Source organism: Engystomops pustulosus, chromosome 1 (assembly GCF_040894005.1).
Source record: "Engystomops pustulosus chromosome 1, aEngPut4.maternal, whole genome shotgun sequence".
In the NCBI taxonomy this organism is placed as follows: Eukaryota; Metazoa; Chordata; class Amphibia; order Anura; family Leptodactylidae; genus Engystomops; species Engystomops pustulosus.
Window position 1 is genome coordinate 17,552,083 of NC_092411.1, and position 15,869 is coordinate 17,567,951.

General features: G+C 46.8%; 1 protein-coding gene across 1 annotated transcript; it reads left to right on the forward strand.

Annotated features, from left to right (window-relative positions):
- The first annotated feature begins 7,209 nt into the window (after nt 1-7,209).
- On the forward strand, nt 7,210-15,342 carry MEX3C (mex-3 RNA binding family member C). Its single transcript, XM_072134193.1, has 2 exons — nt 7,210-7,718; nt 11,360-15,342. Exons 1-2 carry the CDS (start codon nt 7,436-7,438, stop codon nt 12,544-12,546), a joined length of 1,470 nt encoding a protein of 489 aa, XP_071990294.1. The 5' UTR covers nt 7,210-7,435; the 3' UTR covers nt 12,547-15,342.
- The last annotated feature ends 527 nt before the right edge of the window (nt 15,343-15,869 follow it).

Consider the following 15,869-nt stretch of genomic DNA (forward strand, 5'->3'; position numbering starts at 1 on the left):
ATCTATCAATATCTTATCTGTCTATCCCATATCTAGATCTACAGTGGGTACTGAAAGTATTAAGAACCCTTTAAATATTTCACTATTTGTTTTATAGCAGCCAAATGGTAAGATCAAAAAAGTTCTTTCTGCACCCCATAATGACAGAAAAAAACAGAAATGTAGATATTTTAGCTGATTTATTAATCAAGAAAAATTGAAATATCACATAGACCCTTTGCTGTGACACTCATATTTAACTCACATGCTGTCCAGTTCCTTCTGATTCTCCTTGAGATGGTTCTACTCATTCATTGGCGTCCAGATGTGTTTAATTAAACTGAATGGACCTAATTAGAAATGGCACATACCTGACAGCTCACAGTGCAAGTCAGAGCATATGAGAATCATGAGGACTAAGGAACTGCCAAAGGAGAATTGTGGCAAGGCACAGATCTTGCCAAGGTTACCAAAGAAATTCTGCAGCAATCAAGGTTCCTAAGAGCTCAACGGCCTCCAGAATCATTAAAGGGAACCTGTCACCAGGAGAGCCATTTTTAGCACTCCCCCAGTCCCCACAGAGCATAGTACATACACTGCCAAAATGTTTTTGTATAAAACATTGGTTTTACAGAAAAAAAGATATGTTATATTGTACCTTTCATTAGCATGTGCTGTGTGACTAGGCAGTTGCCAAATGGGAGGGGCTGGAAAGGAGCAGTTCCCCCCAACCCTTGGGGAACAGCTACTCCATGTGACCTTTTCAAATATATGAAAACACCCATCACTTGGCTTAGCGACGCCCCCTGCTCCTCTACAGCCAATCCCAAGTGTGGGGAGTTATTCATATATTTGAAAAGGTCACACGTTTCCCAAGGGTGGGGGGGAACTGCTCCTTTCCAGCCCCTCCTATTGGGCAACTGCCTAGTCACACAGCATGCTAATGAAAGGTACAATATAACATATCTTTTTTCCTTTTTTTATACAAAAACACTTTGGCAGTGTATGTACTATGCACTGTGGGGACTGGGGGAGTGCTAAAAATGGCTCTCCTGGTGACAGGTTCCCTTTAAATGGAGGAAGTTTGGGACAACCACAACTCTTCCTCGACCTGGCCGCCCAGCCAAACTAAGCAATTGTGGGAGAAGAGCTTTGATGAGAGAGGTAAAGAAGAATCCTAAGATCCCTGTGAGCTCCAGAGATGCAGTAGGGAGATGGGAGTCACCGCAGCCTCCAGCAGCCGGGGCTTTATGGCAGAGTCTGCCGACAGAAGCCTCTCCTTAGCGCAAGACATATGAAAGCCGCATACAGTGTGCAAAACAAATGAAGGATCCCATACTATGAGAAACAAGATTTTCTGCTTTAAATGGGTCAAAGATTGAACTTTTTGGTGCTAATTCTAAATGGTATGTGTAGAAAAAAATCAGGCACACTACACAGCAGTAGAACTATCCTTATATTGTTCCTCCCCATGCCTGAAAAGTTCCACAATCCCTTTGTAAAGTTGAATCACCATCTATCTTCCTGTCACCTCTAGCTTCCTGCTTTTTCTTCAACCGAACCAATTAAGCTCTGCTACATCATTAACTCGATGGCTGTGTGACTGCTGAAGAAAGGATGAATGAGTGATTGGGATAGACACTGGCTGTATGTGATTGGCTAAAGAGAAATCCGTTCATCCCAGCCTCAGGAATTCTCTTCAGTGAGGAGATACAAGGAAAAAGTTTAGTTAGTTAGTGTGGTTTAGATTAAGTGACAGGTTACCTTTAACATATAACTTCAACTTCCTTAACTTCGAAGTCTTGAAACTATTAAACCTTTTTCCGTAAGTTACAAAAGTTAATCTCCATGGACACCGCGGCCGGCATGTGGCTCTGATGGTGTTTGGCCTTGTTTACAGATGATTTTATCAAGAAGTAATTACAACAGGACTATTAAAACCCGGAAAATAATCCAATACATATGTTAAGCAGGGAACTTCTCCTCGCACCGGAGATAATTGTTCCAATTTATTTTCCTGAGAAATTAGATGCCCGACCGAGGAGGGTTACAGAGGTTACACACTGATGTCAGAGCAAATAGGATTAACCGAATAATATTAATGCGTTTATTAAAAATAACTATGGGGCGACAGAGGCGAGATCTCATCCAGGGTTTTGTCTCACATACTAATCAGGTCTGGTACATGAACGGCCAACCAAAACTATACATATGTGCAGTACAACCATGCGTGCGGTACAATACATAACACTGAGCTACTGTCACATGACTATGGTTACCATTACATATTGGAAAAATAGGGGGGGGGGGGCCTAAGTTCAGGATCCTCATCTTTTCGGAAGACGGTGGTTGTAAAGGGCGTTTTTCGCTCTGGAGGACCCGTCCAACCCTACACTACACAGATCTAAATGGATGCTATGTAATTCCTAATTTCCCCTGTGGTGGCGCTGTGGGGAAACTAAGCACTTACATTCACACTGCCATATGGGGGACGTGTATACGGCCGATATATGTCCCCCATAGATGGCAATGAGTGCATGGCGCCCTACGGGGGCGGTACGGTGCAGCACACGCGTGGACATGTCCTATCTTTTCACAGCATACGGCGCTGTGCGCCATATATCCCTATGGAGAGGGGAGGGGGTCAGCAGTGCTCACCTCCTCCACCTCTCCCCTCTTGCTGCTGTGTGCCCGCCGTGCTACGGTACCGCGAGCAATGGCAGTGTGAATCCAGCCTTACTGCCAGGTTTTCCCACAGATTCTATAAGAAAGGATACATTGGGGCTTATTTACTAAGGGTCGCGGATCGCACTTCGTCAGACTGTTCACAGTCTTCCGGATTTGCACAGCTTTGAAAGGTATTTTACAGCTGTCTGTCCTGGGATTGTGTCGTAAGCGATCGGATTTTGGCGCAGCTGCTTTCATGCAACAGAAATCGAGGGGCGGGCCATTGGACGATCCGACTGATTCGGACTGAGCGCGGCATTTAAGTTTCAAATTGTGTCGCAAGACAATGCACTTACATACACCAGGAAGAAGAAGTGAATGCACCATCTTAGTGAATGGTGGCACAGAACATGATCGTCGGACAATGAAAAAAGTGTTATGGACAGACGAGTCTAAGTTTGAGGCGTTTGGATCACACAGAAGAACATTTATGAGACGCAGAACGACTGAAAAGATGCTGGAAGGCGCCTGACGTCTTCTGTCACTTGATGGAGGTCATGTGATGGTGGAGGTCATGTGATGGTGGAGGTCATGTGATGGTGGAGGTCATTTGAAGGTGGAGGTCATGTGATGGTGGAGGTCATGTGAAGGTGGAGGTCATGTGATGGTGGAGGTCATCTGAAGGTGGAGGTCATGTGATGATGGAGGTCATGTGATCATCTGGTTTAAAAGGGGAGATTTGCACAAGGTCAAAGGGAATAAGGATGCTATCACTCCATTTTGCAGCGCCATGCCAGGCCCTATGGACAATGACCAAAAGCCTCCAAATTATACAGGAATTATTTAGGTAAGAAGCAGCAGCTGGGATCTATCAGTAATGGATCGGCTGCCCAGTCACCAGATCTCAACCCCCATTGAACTATTGGTGCGCAAAAAGTGCCCATCAAGCTGATCCAATCTATGGGAGGGGTTTCTGGAACCATGGGGGGGAATTTCTTCAAATTACCTCTGCAAATTATCAGATAGAGGCCAAAGGTCTGCAAGGCTGGGACTGCAGCACAGGAACATTCTCTGAAAAAAATATATTTCAAACCTCGTCAATGTCTGGGCGATATATTTTCCATTCATTTTGCAACTCGTGTGAAAAATAAAAGTTTGAGTTTTCATGGAAAACACAGAAATGTCTGGGTGACCCCAAACTTTTGAGCGCTAGTGTATGACACCTCGGGATGAATGATGCACGTGGTGCAATGATTAATACAAACAACACTGATAACAAAGTGTCATCCGGATCGTCCTGTCCGTGGGCAGCGCTTCTTCCGCTGGGAAGATGGCGGAACGGGAGCCAAGACGGAAAAAAACATAACACGTAGCGATGCTATAATAAGCAGCGAGGCATCCGCCGCCTCCAGATTGCTGCACACTACGGGGTGACAGTCGCACCGCCCACATTAACCCATCGGTGTCTTGATCTTAGCATAAGATGTTATTATTAAAATCCTGACTCCATAGACTCTGTGTGAATTGGGCCCCAATATCGCATCTTGTACACACTGGTGGCCTCTTGTGGTCCCGGGGGATCTTTAGGCCTCATCAAGCATCAGGGTCTGTCCGCTAACCACACACCGGACAGGTCACCTAAGTGGCCAGATGTAGGAACTACCTGCTTTATAGGTAGGTGGTGCTTTGTGATATAGTGGGGGGCAATGGAATTTTATATTGCGGAGAGCATAAATTATACATTGGGGAGGGGCGCTTTTTAGGGGTCTTCCGCACTGATATCTTAGGTGAAGGTGCCAACGGGAACCATTTTAGTCAATCAGTGGCCTCATCTGACCACAAGACCGCACTTCCTCTTACATCACAGGTGACATCCTTTGAGGCCTCCGACTGAATCTGATAGAAAAAAAAATTATACAGTGTAGGGGTCACCGGAGGGTGCATTATACAGTGTAGGGGTCACCAGGGGGTGCATTATACAGTGTAGGGGTCACCGGGGGGTGCATTATACAGTGTAGTGGTCACCGGGGGGTGCATTATACAGTGTAGGGTCACCAGGGGGTGCATTATACAGTGTAGGGGTCACCGGGGGGTGCATTATACAGTGTAGTGGTCACCGGGGGGTGCATTATACAGTGTAGGGGTCACCGGGGGGTGCATTATACAGTGTAGTGGTCACCGGGGGGTGCATTATATAGTGTAGGGTCACCAGGGGGTGCATTATACAGTGTAGTGGTCACCGGGGGGTGCATTATACAGTGTAGGGGTCACCAGGGGGTGCATTATACAGTGTAGGGGTCACCAGGGGGACCATTATACAGTCAGAAAAAAAAATAATTATATCTCTGCACTACCCTGATGTCGATACTGAAATGGACAAACGAGACAAACGAACAGTGGGTGTGCTAAAGTTGGAATACAGGTGCTTGACTGTATTAGCAAAAATCAGACAAGAAAAGAAAAAATAACACCCAGCACCAATCCACACTGTAAATCTGAAAACATGTGACAACATGTGACTTGTCTGAGCTGCAGGCTGTCTCCATGTTTGTGCTCCTGTACAGCTTGTCCCTCCCCCACTGATGTCAAGTTGACCAGGCCGTGACCTCTGAGAAGAAGCAGGAGGTGGAGCTAGACATGAGCACAAAGGTGGGGGCTAACTGTGAGGAGTGAGTAACACAGACAAGCCACATGTTGTTTTTTGAAATGCATCCAAACCTAATCATAATAAATCAGATTTGTATACTCCAAGAAATCTTAAACTGTAACTGGACATAGGAAAACGTGCATATAAAATCTCTCACTCACGGTTGTACCGTATACAGTGTAGGGTCACCAGGGGGTGCATTATACAGTGTAGGGTCATCAGGGGAGCATTATACAGTGTGGGGTCACCAGGGGGTGCATTATACAGTGTAGGGTCACCGGGGGGAGCATTATACAGTGTAGGGGTCACCAGGGGGTGCATTATACAGTGTAGGGTCACCGGGGGGAGCATTATACAGTGTGGGAGTCACCAGGGGGAGCATTATACAGTGTGGGGGTCACCAGGGGGAGCATTATATAGTGAGGGGGTCACCGGGGGGGAGCATTATACAGTGTGGGGTCACCAGGGGGAGCATTATACAGTGTAGGGGTCATCAGGGGGAGCATTATACAGTGTAGGGTCATCAGGGGGAGCATTATACAGTGTAGGGGTCACCAGGGGGAGCATTATACAGTGTGGGGTCACCGGGGGGGAGCATTATACAGTGTGGGGTCACCAGGGGGAGCATTATACAGTGTAGGGTCATCAGGGGGAGCATTATACAGTGTAGGGTCATCAGGGGGAGCATTATACAGTGTGGGGTCACCGGGGGGAGCATTATACAGTGTGGGGTCACCAGGGGGAGCATTATACAGTGTAGGGTCATCAGGGGGAGCATTATACAGTGTGGGGATCACCAGGGGGAGCATTATACAGTGTGGGGTCACACGGGGTGCATTATACAGTGTGGGATCACTGGGGGGAACATTATACAGTGTGGGGTCACCGGGGGGTGCCTTATACAGTGTAGGGTCACCAGGGGGAGCATTATACAGTGTGGGATCACCAGGGGGGTGCATTATATAGTGTGAAGGTCACCGAGGGGGGCATGTGTGGGGGTCACCAGGGAGGGAGCATTATACAGTGTAGGGTCATCAGGGGGAGCATAATACAGTGTGGGGTCACCAGGGGGAGCATTATAAAGTGTGGGGTCATGGGGGGTGCATTATACAGTGTGGGATCACCAGGGGGAGCATTATATAGTGTGGGGGTCACCGGGGAGGGAGCATTATACAGTGTAGGGTCATCAGGGGGAGCATAATACAGTGTGGGGTCACCAGGGGGAGCATTATACAGTGTGGGGATCACCAGGGGGAGCATTATAAAGTGTGGGGTCATGGGGGTGCATTATACAGTCTGGGATCACCAGGGGGAGCATTATATAGTGTGGGATCACCAGGGGGAGCATTATACAGTATGGGGATCATCAGGGGGGAGCATTATATAGTGTAGGGTCACCAGGGGGGAGCATTATACAGTGTAGGGTCATCAGGGGGAGCATTATACAGTGTGGGGATCACCAGGGGGGAGCATTATATAGTGTAGGGTCACCAGGGGTAACATTATACAGTGTGGGGTCACCAGAAGTAGCATTATACAGTGTGGGGTCACCGGGGTAGCTGATATTTTATACAATACAGTGCGGGATGCTGATATTTTGTGGGGAGGGAGTACCCATAGCCTAATACGAGGTTTGGGGGTGCAGGGGGCACTGGAGGTGACAGGTTGTGGGAGTTATCACTGGTCTCCACAGGTCAGGAAACAGCTGCAATACAAAGCACGGGGGCGGGCTCTTATTTGGCCCCGCCCTCCGCCTGTCTGTGACCTGACCGTACCGCAGATCCTTCCCCCTCCCCCTGACGTCACCGGGGCAAACCCCTCCCACTAAATCACACACTTCCTTTTCCTTCCCCTCCCTGTCGCGAGCCCCGCCTCCTCCCCGTGTAATGGTCACCCGGCCTCCGCCAATCGGCGCGCGGACGCGTCTGTCCTCGCGCAGCTGACTGCCAATAGCCTGCGAGGCTTTTGTGCAGGGGGCGGGGACTTGAGGCGTGTGCAGCCGGGCTCGGGGAAACAAAGAGAAAAAAAAAAGAGGGAGTGGGAAGAAAAGGAAAAGTGGAGCGGCCGGGCGCCTGGATGTGCCGGTGCGGGCGGGCCATGGCGGGCTACTGCAGCTGATTGTCCGTGTGCCATCTGATCGCCATGCCGGGCGGCGGGGGAGGCACCGCGGCCTCCTGGACACCGGAGCTGGACGAGATCCGGGTGAGGCTGGCCGCACTAGAGGTCCCGGCGGAGGCTGAGGACGAGGACAGGCCCGGGGACGAGGAGGCCGCCGCTGTGTATGCCGGGGACATGCTGCTGCTGGCGGGACAGTACCCCGGAGCCGAGCAGGCCGCCATCACCGTCCGCAGGAAGAGCGTCAACACCAACGAGCTGGTCCCTGTGCCCAGCTCCGAGCACGTCGCCGAGATTGTGGGGAGACAGGGTGAGTGCGCCCGGAGACCGCAATCTGTGCGGAAACTACAACTCCCAGCATTCCCTCTGCATCTGTTACATGTTATCACACCCATAGGCATGCCGGGAGATGTTTCTCCAAAGGGTGGGAGACTGCAGACCACTATTCGCAGGTAAAACTACAACTCCCAGCATTCCCTGGCTGGTATTGGCATGCAGTAACAGACACGGGCATGTCGGGAGATGTAGTCTCGCCCCCAGGTGGTAGGCCTGCTGACCACTATAAGGGTTGTGCTTTACTGTCTGTGGTAAAACTACAACTCCCAGCATTCCTTGACAGCCTGTAGCATACTATGGCAGGCACTGACATGCTGGGAGATCCATATTCCATGTGTGGGGGATAGAGGGGGTATTTTGGAGGCCGGTAGGGGGTCATTTCAGGGTGCCAGTACAGGATGTGGGGGTGTCCCTATGCTGGGAGTTGTAGTTTGGCCCATTTTGGGAGCAATGAGTCGTCTAGGGATGACGGGGAACTTATCCCAGGGACTTATGGCCGCCTTGTAGTGATGAAAATGTGACATGTGGAAGTAGTTTTGTGGGTCAGGAAGTAAGTGCAATGTGTGGGTGTCACCCGCCATGTGGGCACCTGCGGGAAATGCTCTTAGGCCCCTGAATATGGTCTTGGAGGTGCAAGATGGCTTCCTGTGCCTAAATGGATGCGATTGTCAGCAATCGAGGGCAGCACAACACTGTCTGGTGGGTTATATAAGGCCACCACCTGGGCGCCGTATACTAAGTGGGCATAACCGACATCCGTCTCCTAATTTCTTTGTTTCCCGAGATCTCTGCTTGCTGTCAGTTAGCAGACGCCTCCTTTGTTTACATCCATCGCGCGTGTGCCGCTCACAGCAGAGGGTTTGTTGCAGTAGATAGGCCCCTGTTGTGTCTTTGTTATGCCGTTCTCATCTTGTTACTTTGTATCAGTCTTGGTTACAATGTATCTGTGTGTTTTGTTTTATTTTTTATAATACAGACACAATTGTTGAGAATCCTCAGATGCTAAAAGTTGTAGATGTTTACAAGAGAGCTTCTGTTCTGCGGTCTCGATGCATGATGGGAGTTGTAGTTATATGCCACATAGATGTGATCAGGACCATCTGTCCAGGGCCGGCCACTATATTGTCTATAACACAATGACCCCCCCTCACCTCCCCCAGGGTCATTATAAAGTTGAGCAGCTGTAGGGACATTTGTTCGCCCGGCGCTGACGCGTTTCGCAGATGTGTCAGTGGTGCAGCCTCAGGCTGGGGGTCGGATCTTCTCCGCTGAACAATAGAGACTTATGATCCCCCCATTCACACGTCTCAGTCTTGCACGTCGCGGTTTTTTGCATCTTTTATTTTCCGCCCCTCCCCCCAATTTGCAAAGTGTTTTGTCTCTGGACTCTTTGTGTAGGATTTTTGTCTTGAGTTTCGAGAAGGAAGGGGGAGGGGGAGGACAAAGTCTGGCCCCATGGGACACTAAGATCAGGTTCTTTATTCCCTTCCTTCATGTCACCCTGCTGCGTGTCCGTGGTCACATCAGTGGCGTCTCGTACTACATATCATCACTACCCTTTAATGGGAAGGGGGTATAATACCCCTAAGATTTGGGGGTCCCTTGTTCCAAACTTCTAGTTCTTTACCACTTTCAGAATTTCTGCTTGCTGTCATTGTATGGAAATATCCCTATGCTCCCTACACCTGGAATGATACATGCAGGACACCCAAACCTCCCTGTCATTCTGATTTGTAAACCTGGAAACCCACTACTGACCCAAAACTTCTCACAGCTGAGTTTGTGTTACAGAAGAACCAGTCTGAAACAAACGGTGTGGAATGCGGGTTAATCCTTTAACCTGCACTGATACGTTGTAGCAAACTACAGCTGCTGATAGTTTGTGTAGCAGCAGACTGCCTAGATGTGGTACAGTTGTAACAAACCCTCTGCTGTGATCAGTTGTAGTTTTTAGACCAAAACAAGGATGTTCTTGTTGCAAAGCAAGCAGAGATCTGGAAAGAGTAATGAAAATCTGATCCTAGTTTTTCACTCTACACTACTTTCAACTTGCTTTTTCTAACAGCAGAGGGTCTGTTACAGTGTAATCTAGTCTGTAGACTCCAACTGGATCCTTTTACCTTGCAAGGATACATTGTAGCAAACGACAGGATTTGTGCGGCTGATTGCTCAGATCTGATACAATTGTAACAGACCTTCAGCTGTGCTCAGTTGCAGCATCTGGACGTAAAGAAGAATGTTCCCAGTCACTGACAGCAAGCTGAGATCTTAAGATGGTGAAGAATTAAACTAGATTAGAAAGATCCATTGTGCAGTGATCCATGTAAACTTGCTACTTAGGGCTCGGGAAAGCTTGGTGACTTGTGTGATGTCATGTGACTAATAGGTGATGTCACCCAGCTTTCCCCTAAACGGATAAAACAAAGGTCTGCTGGTCATTGATCAGTCACTTAAGACGGGAATTATTGAGGGTAGATGATGATGTAATGATATATTTATAGGATGACATCATCCTGCTGCTGCCCGGAAGTCACCCGCTCCCCGCATTTACCATAGAAATATAGGATCAGATTTCCAGGAATAAGATCATGTGATGTATTTGTAATAAGAGCAGGAAGATGTTCTTCGGAGCCTGAGGCGATGGATCCCTTGTGTTGCACTGTAGATACCAGCAAGCATTGAGGGCCGTATGTTATCACGGATGTGCAGACGGTGATAGTGCAGCATGCACCAGTTTCACATGCAGAACGAGAACCTCCATAGAGGTCAATGGATCTCCCAAAAAACGGGCGGCACTGGCAGGATGTCTGCATGCAGTTAGTTTTTTCTCAAATTTTTCTAGGCAAAAAGTAGTGAGGTTTTTTTTTTTTTTTTTTTTTTTGCGGATGTGAAAAAAATGCATTTGAATACAATATGGACCGACCATGGACATCACACATTCGCATTTGTTGCTGATGCGCAGTAAAAACGCCCATATGAATGAGCTCTGTGTAGTCAATTATGTGGTCTGTTTATGGGCACTCTGATACAAAGACACAGGTCCTGTTATTTAAAGGGGTTTTCCCAGGAAACAAGTTAACTCTACCCACAGAACAGGGCCTAACTTCCTGATCGTGGGGGTCTCAGTGTTGAGACCCCTACAGAACACAAAAACGGGGCGGGGTCTCGTCAATCTTCGTCAGCTCCATATAGATAAATGGAACGGACATGTGCGGCCATCTGCTCCGCTCTTCTCTGGGGGGAGGCAAGGGGTCCGATGGAGGTACCTCGGACCCTCCTTCTCAAGATCTGTGGGGGTCTCATTTATGATCAACAAGTTAGGCCTTATCCTTGGAAAACCCCTTTTAAAGGGGTCGTTGAGATAGGGAGTCCAAATGATGGGATGATGAAAGCCTGCCCTGTCTGAGCTTCCATGGCCAGTAGAGTGGATGCAGCCTCTGACGTCCGACAATTCCAACTTTCAAAGTTAATTTGTAAGAATAATTTTTTAAAAAGTTTTATATTGTGATCTAATCAGTTAAGGCAGCACTAATGTGAGTGATAATATATCTTTGCAGCTAGGGAGAGAGTTGTTCTGCGATACCGTATTGACGTCTTTGATCTTTCTCTTTGTAGGCTGCAAGATCAAAGCCCTGAGGGCGAAGACGAACACGTACATTAAGACTCCAGTCCGAGGGGAAGAGCCAGTATTTGTCGTCACTGGAAGAAAAGAAGACGTTGCCATGGCCAAAAGAGAGATTCTCTCGGCAGCCGAACACTTTTCTATGATTCGAGCATCTCGTAACAAAAACGGTCCCGCCGTAGGCAGCACCCAGTGTACCCCCAACCTTCCAGGTCAAACTACAGTACAAGTGAGGGTACCCTACCGGGTGGTCGGTCTGGTGGTAGGGCCAAAGGGAGCAACAATAAAACGCATACAACAACAAACCCACACCTACATTGTCACTCCAAGCCGCGACAAAGAGCCAGTCTTCGAGGTCACTGGGATGCCGGAGAATGTAGACCGGGCCCGGGAGGAGATTGAGATGCACATAGCCATGCGTACCGGCAACTTCATTGAGATAAACGAGGAAAACGATTTTCACTACAACGGTACAGATGTCAGTTTCGAGGCGAGCGGGTTGGCATCCAATTGGTTGAATGCGAATGTCACTGCTCCGGGGCGTACCAAAATGGTCTCCAACTACCGCAACGATAGTTCCAGTTCCTTGGGAAGTGGCTCCACCGAATCTTTCTTGGGAAGTAACCGATTGGCGGATTTTAGTCCTACGAGTCCATTCAGCGCAAATAATTTCTGGTTTGGAGAAACCGTGCCCACCATGGGCTCCGAAGACCTCACCGACACGTCTGCCTTCGATCCAGTACCATCTCCTCCCGAGACTATCTGGGCTCCTTTCGACCCAGCCAATTCTCTCTCCAGTTTTGGAAACGATGTCAACGTTGTAAAATCTCAACGCCGAGGCAGCATGTCTCCTACCTTGGAGTACCCCCTCACGAGAAGTATTAGAAGTGACCTTTCAAGCACAAACGAGGGTGGGCTTCCCATCTACATCCCGGCCTTCTCCAACGGTACCAACAGTTACTCTTCTTCCAGCGGTGGTTCTACGTCAAGTTCTCCACCCGAGACGAGGCGGAAGCACGATTGCGTCATCTGCTTCGACAACGAGGTCATCGCCGCCCTTGTCCCCTGCGGCCACAACTTCTTCTGCATGGAATGTGCTAACAAGATCTGCCAGAAGGATATGCCCCTCTGCCCGGTTTGCCAATCTCCAGTCAACCAGGCGATACAAATCCACTCATAGACACGTATTGCGGATATTTCTATATAATATAGACCCTCTATAGCAATCTTCCTCTAACACGTGTATATATATATAAATCTATATAGTCGCATCTACAGAAAAGGCAAGTGTCAGGCTCCGTATAGAACAGGAACTGCTGCTACCACCTCCTCATTATAAAAAGTTACTGCATGCCCGGATTGACTTTGGTGGTGTCCAGTTCATTGGCATTAAGGTGCCTGGTGTTTGTATAGTCTACACGGTAAATTTTATGATTTCCGGTTAGTTTACATTCACAAATATGTTTACATAGGTGGAACCGAGCGTCTAGATGTGTAATATTGATTCCACTGCCGGGACGTGAGATGAAACCCCTCCTCCTCTGAATATAGTCTATGAATGCTAATTTATTACTGTCTATCAGTTACATTGTGTCGGAGCTGCATTCAGAATTCTGCAGGTTTGGCTGTAATGGTGCAGCAGATCCCTGCTGGTTCAGTGTCTTTGAAGATCAGACAGCGTTACTGCAAGTCCTATGAGGCTGAATTTATTCGTCTTCACAGTTTTTAGGACCCTTATGCCGCGTAATAATCATGTGACCATGCCACACCCCACCAATTTTTAATCTTCATTGTTTCGGATGTTATATAAAATATCCCTCTTTCCCAGTCGCCAAATACTGGTGAGTTGCAAAAAAAATGACACCACCCACAGCTCCTTACACTGAAGTATGAAAGCGTTATTAGCGCCAGAAGACGGCAATTTTTTTTTTTTTTTGTACAGGAGGTTTTCATTTTTGTAAGTGTACGAAAACATTATAAAACCTAAACACATTTGGGATCCCCGGGATCGGACCGACCCAAAGAATAAAGTAGACATGTCATTTGGAGCGCACTGTGAAAGCTGTAAAATCCAAGGCCACAAGTAAACGGCGCAAATGCATTTTTTTTCACCAATTTCACTGAATTTGGAATTTTTTTACCGCTTACCAGTACACGGCATGGAATATTAAATACCATCACTATGAAGTGCAATTTGTCAGGCATAAAACAAGCCCCCACACAGCTCCTTACATGGAAAAATTAGAGTGAAAAATTTAAATGCAAAAACCATTGGTGTTAAGAGTAGGGATTTTGATATCCAGAATTCTGAATGCAGCTTTTCATGTGATCCGATTCACACAAATGGTAAAATACTTGTGGCAATGGTAAAAGTAAAAAATTAACCTGCACTGCTGGACATCATTTCCGCATGAAGAGGATGTGCTATAAGTATTTTATCAGTGGTGTGAGCTTTGAGTAAAAACATTTTTTTTAAAAATGGGGCATTTTGGGCCTAAAGAAACTGGAGAATCTATTTGCTTATAGGGTTCACTCCCATTTTAGCAAGAAATTTTAAGGAAACTTGTCCAATTGGTATTTGATTTGGTGGGCTGCCTCGTGCACAGCAGGAGGAGTAGGGATATAGATTCATGGGAAACTCTTCAGTAAACCAGGAAAAATAATTTTTTCCATTTTAAGGTTAATGACTTGGGAGTCCAAGGGGTGGTCCTATTTGGTTGAAAGCCTTTTAAAGGAAGACTCCACTCACAGCTGATTTAATTGAAATACAGTATACCTTGTGCAGGACCTGAGGGAGGAGCATGACTTCAGAGTCTAACAAGGTTTTAGAAATACAATGAGAATGAGTCATGCTCCTCCTTTCAGGCCCTCCCCCACGTATTCACTGAGTACTTTGACTGTAGTGTACCTTTAAGGTGTACATTGGGCCATTTTACACATCTGGCCTGTTGGTTGGGACCAGCAGATTGTTAAATCATGTTCGATGAAGCTGTACCTGGTTAATAAGGCAGCCATTCTCTGAGTTGGACCACCCACTGGACTCCTAAGCCAAGAACAAGCCAAGTTATTTTAACCATACCTCTCCTTTCAACAAACTTTGTAGAATGTGTAACATTGTTTGTGGCTATGATGTGACTTGTAATATTCATTATCCGGCATCTCTCATCTCTATAGTCTGAGTGGACACTTAGCTGCTGTGATCCACTTCTTCCCCTCTCCATAGACTATGTAATCCGACACCTCATTGAGCTTCTGTCTTCCTGGCTCCTCCCCTCTCCATAGACTATGTAATTTGACACCTCAGTGACTTGTAACATTCATTATCCAGCAACTCTCATCTCTATGGTCTCTGAGTGGACACTTAGCTGCTGTGACTCTCTTCTCCCCCTCCCCTCTCCATAGACTATGTAATCTGACACCTCTGTTGAGCTTCTGTCTTGTTCCTAGCAAGATGGGATTCAGCAGATTTCTGAGTGAAATGCTGATCTGAAGGGAGGAGGCGCAGAGTAAAGGAAGTGGAGAAGGGAGCAATTTCTTTTGATAAGTTTCTTGTAGTCACTTGTACTAATATATGCAAGGATTGTTGAAAAGTTACGGATAACTTAAAAAAATCGGTTCTACTGAATAGTTTTCTGCTGTCCCCATGCTCCTATAACTGTTCGCCTGTAAAATGGGAGAAATTCCCGTTAAATCTGTATCGCCAAATGAAGACATGGCCGCCAGAATATGAACCTAAATGTCAGAGGCGGAGCTTGGTGACAGGTCGATATCAATGTGGCATTAGTATTTGCCGTTAGTTTTTTTTTTTTTTTTGGGGGGGGGGGGGGTTTAGCCTCCACCATGGGGCGCTCTAGTGGATACACTCACAAAGACTGTAACGTTGCCAGTTTTCAGAAGATGAAAAAAAAAACTACTCTGGATTTATTTAAGAAAAAAAAAAAAGCTTTACAATGCACAAAAAGCAGCTAATAGAGAATTCTCCATTCCAGCTATTAGTCTGATCACGTCATTCAATCACGTTATTTTTAGAGAGAAACACACAAAAAATGATCATTTAATGTGAAAACTTTTATGAGCCAGCCATGACTTGAATGGATTTTAGCTTTACTTAACCAAGGGAAAGGCTGGGATTGTTTTTTGTTTTGTTTTTTTTTTGTTTTTTTTTAAATCTCCTTTTTTAGGGTTATAGTCACACAAGTCCATTTTTAAAATCCACAGTGTAGAAATCAGTGCAGAGTTTTTGGCACATGGTATGCATTTTACATTTCATGTGAATTTTCACCTACGGGTTTGGTCCTTAATTTTTCTCTTCGTCGATTAACGGTTGAAGTTACCGAGTCCTGAATTGGAGGATTTGGTAGCAGAATTTCATGCAAAAAAAAATCCTGCATATGTGCACTTACTTTCTAGGCAAGTTCACACAGTGCTATTTAATTGAACGTGAATTTTTGGCTGAAAAATTTGCAGCAAAATCAGCTGTTGAGCTTAGAGGTTGCTGCTGCT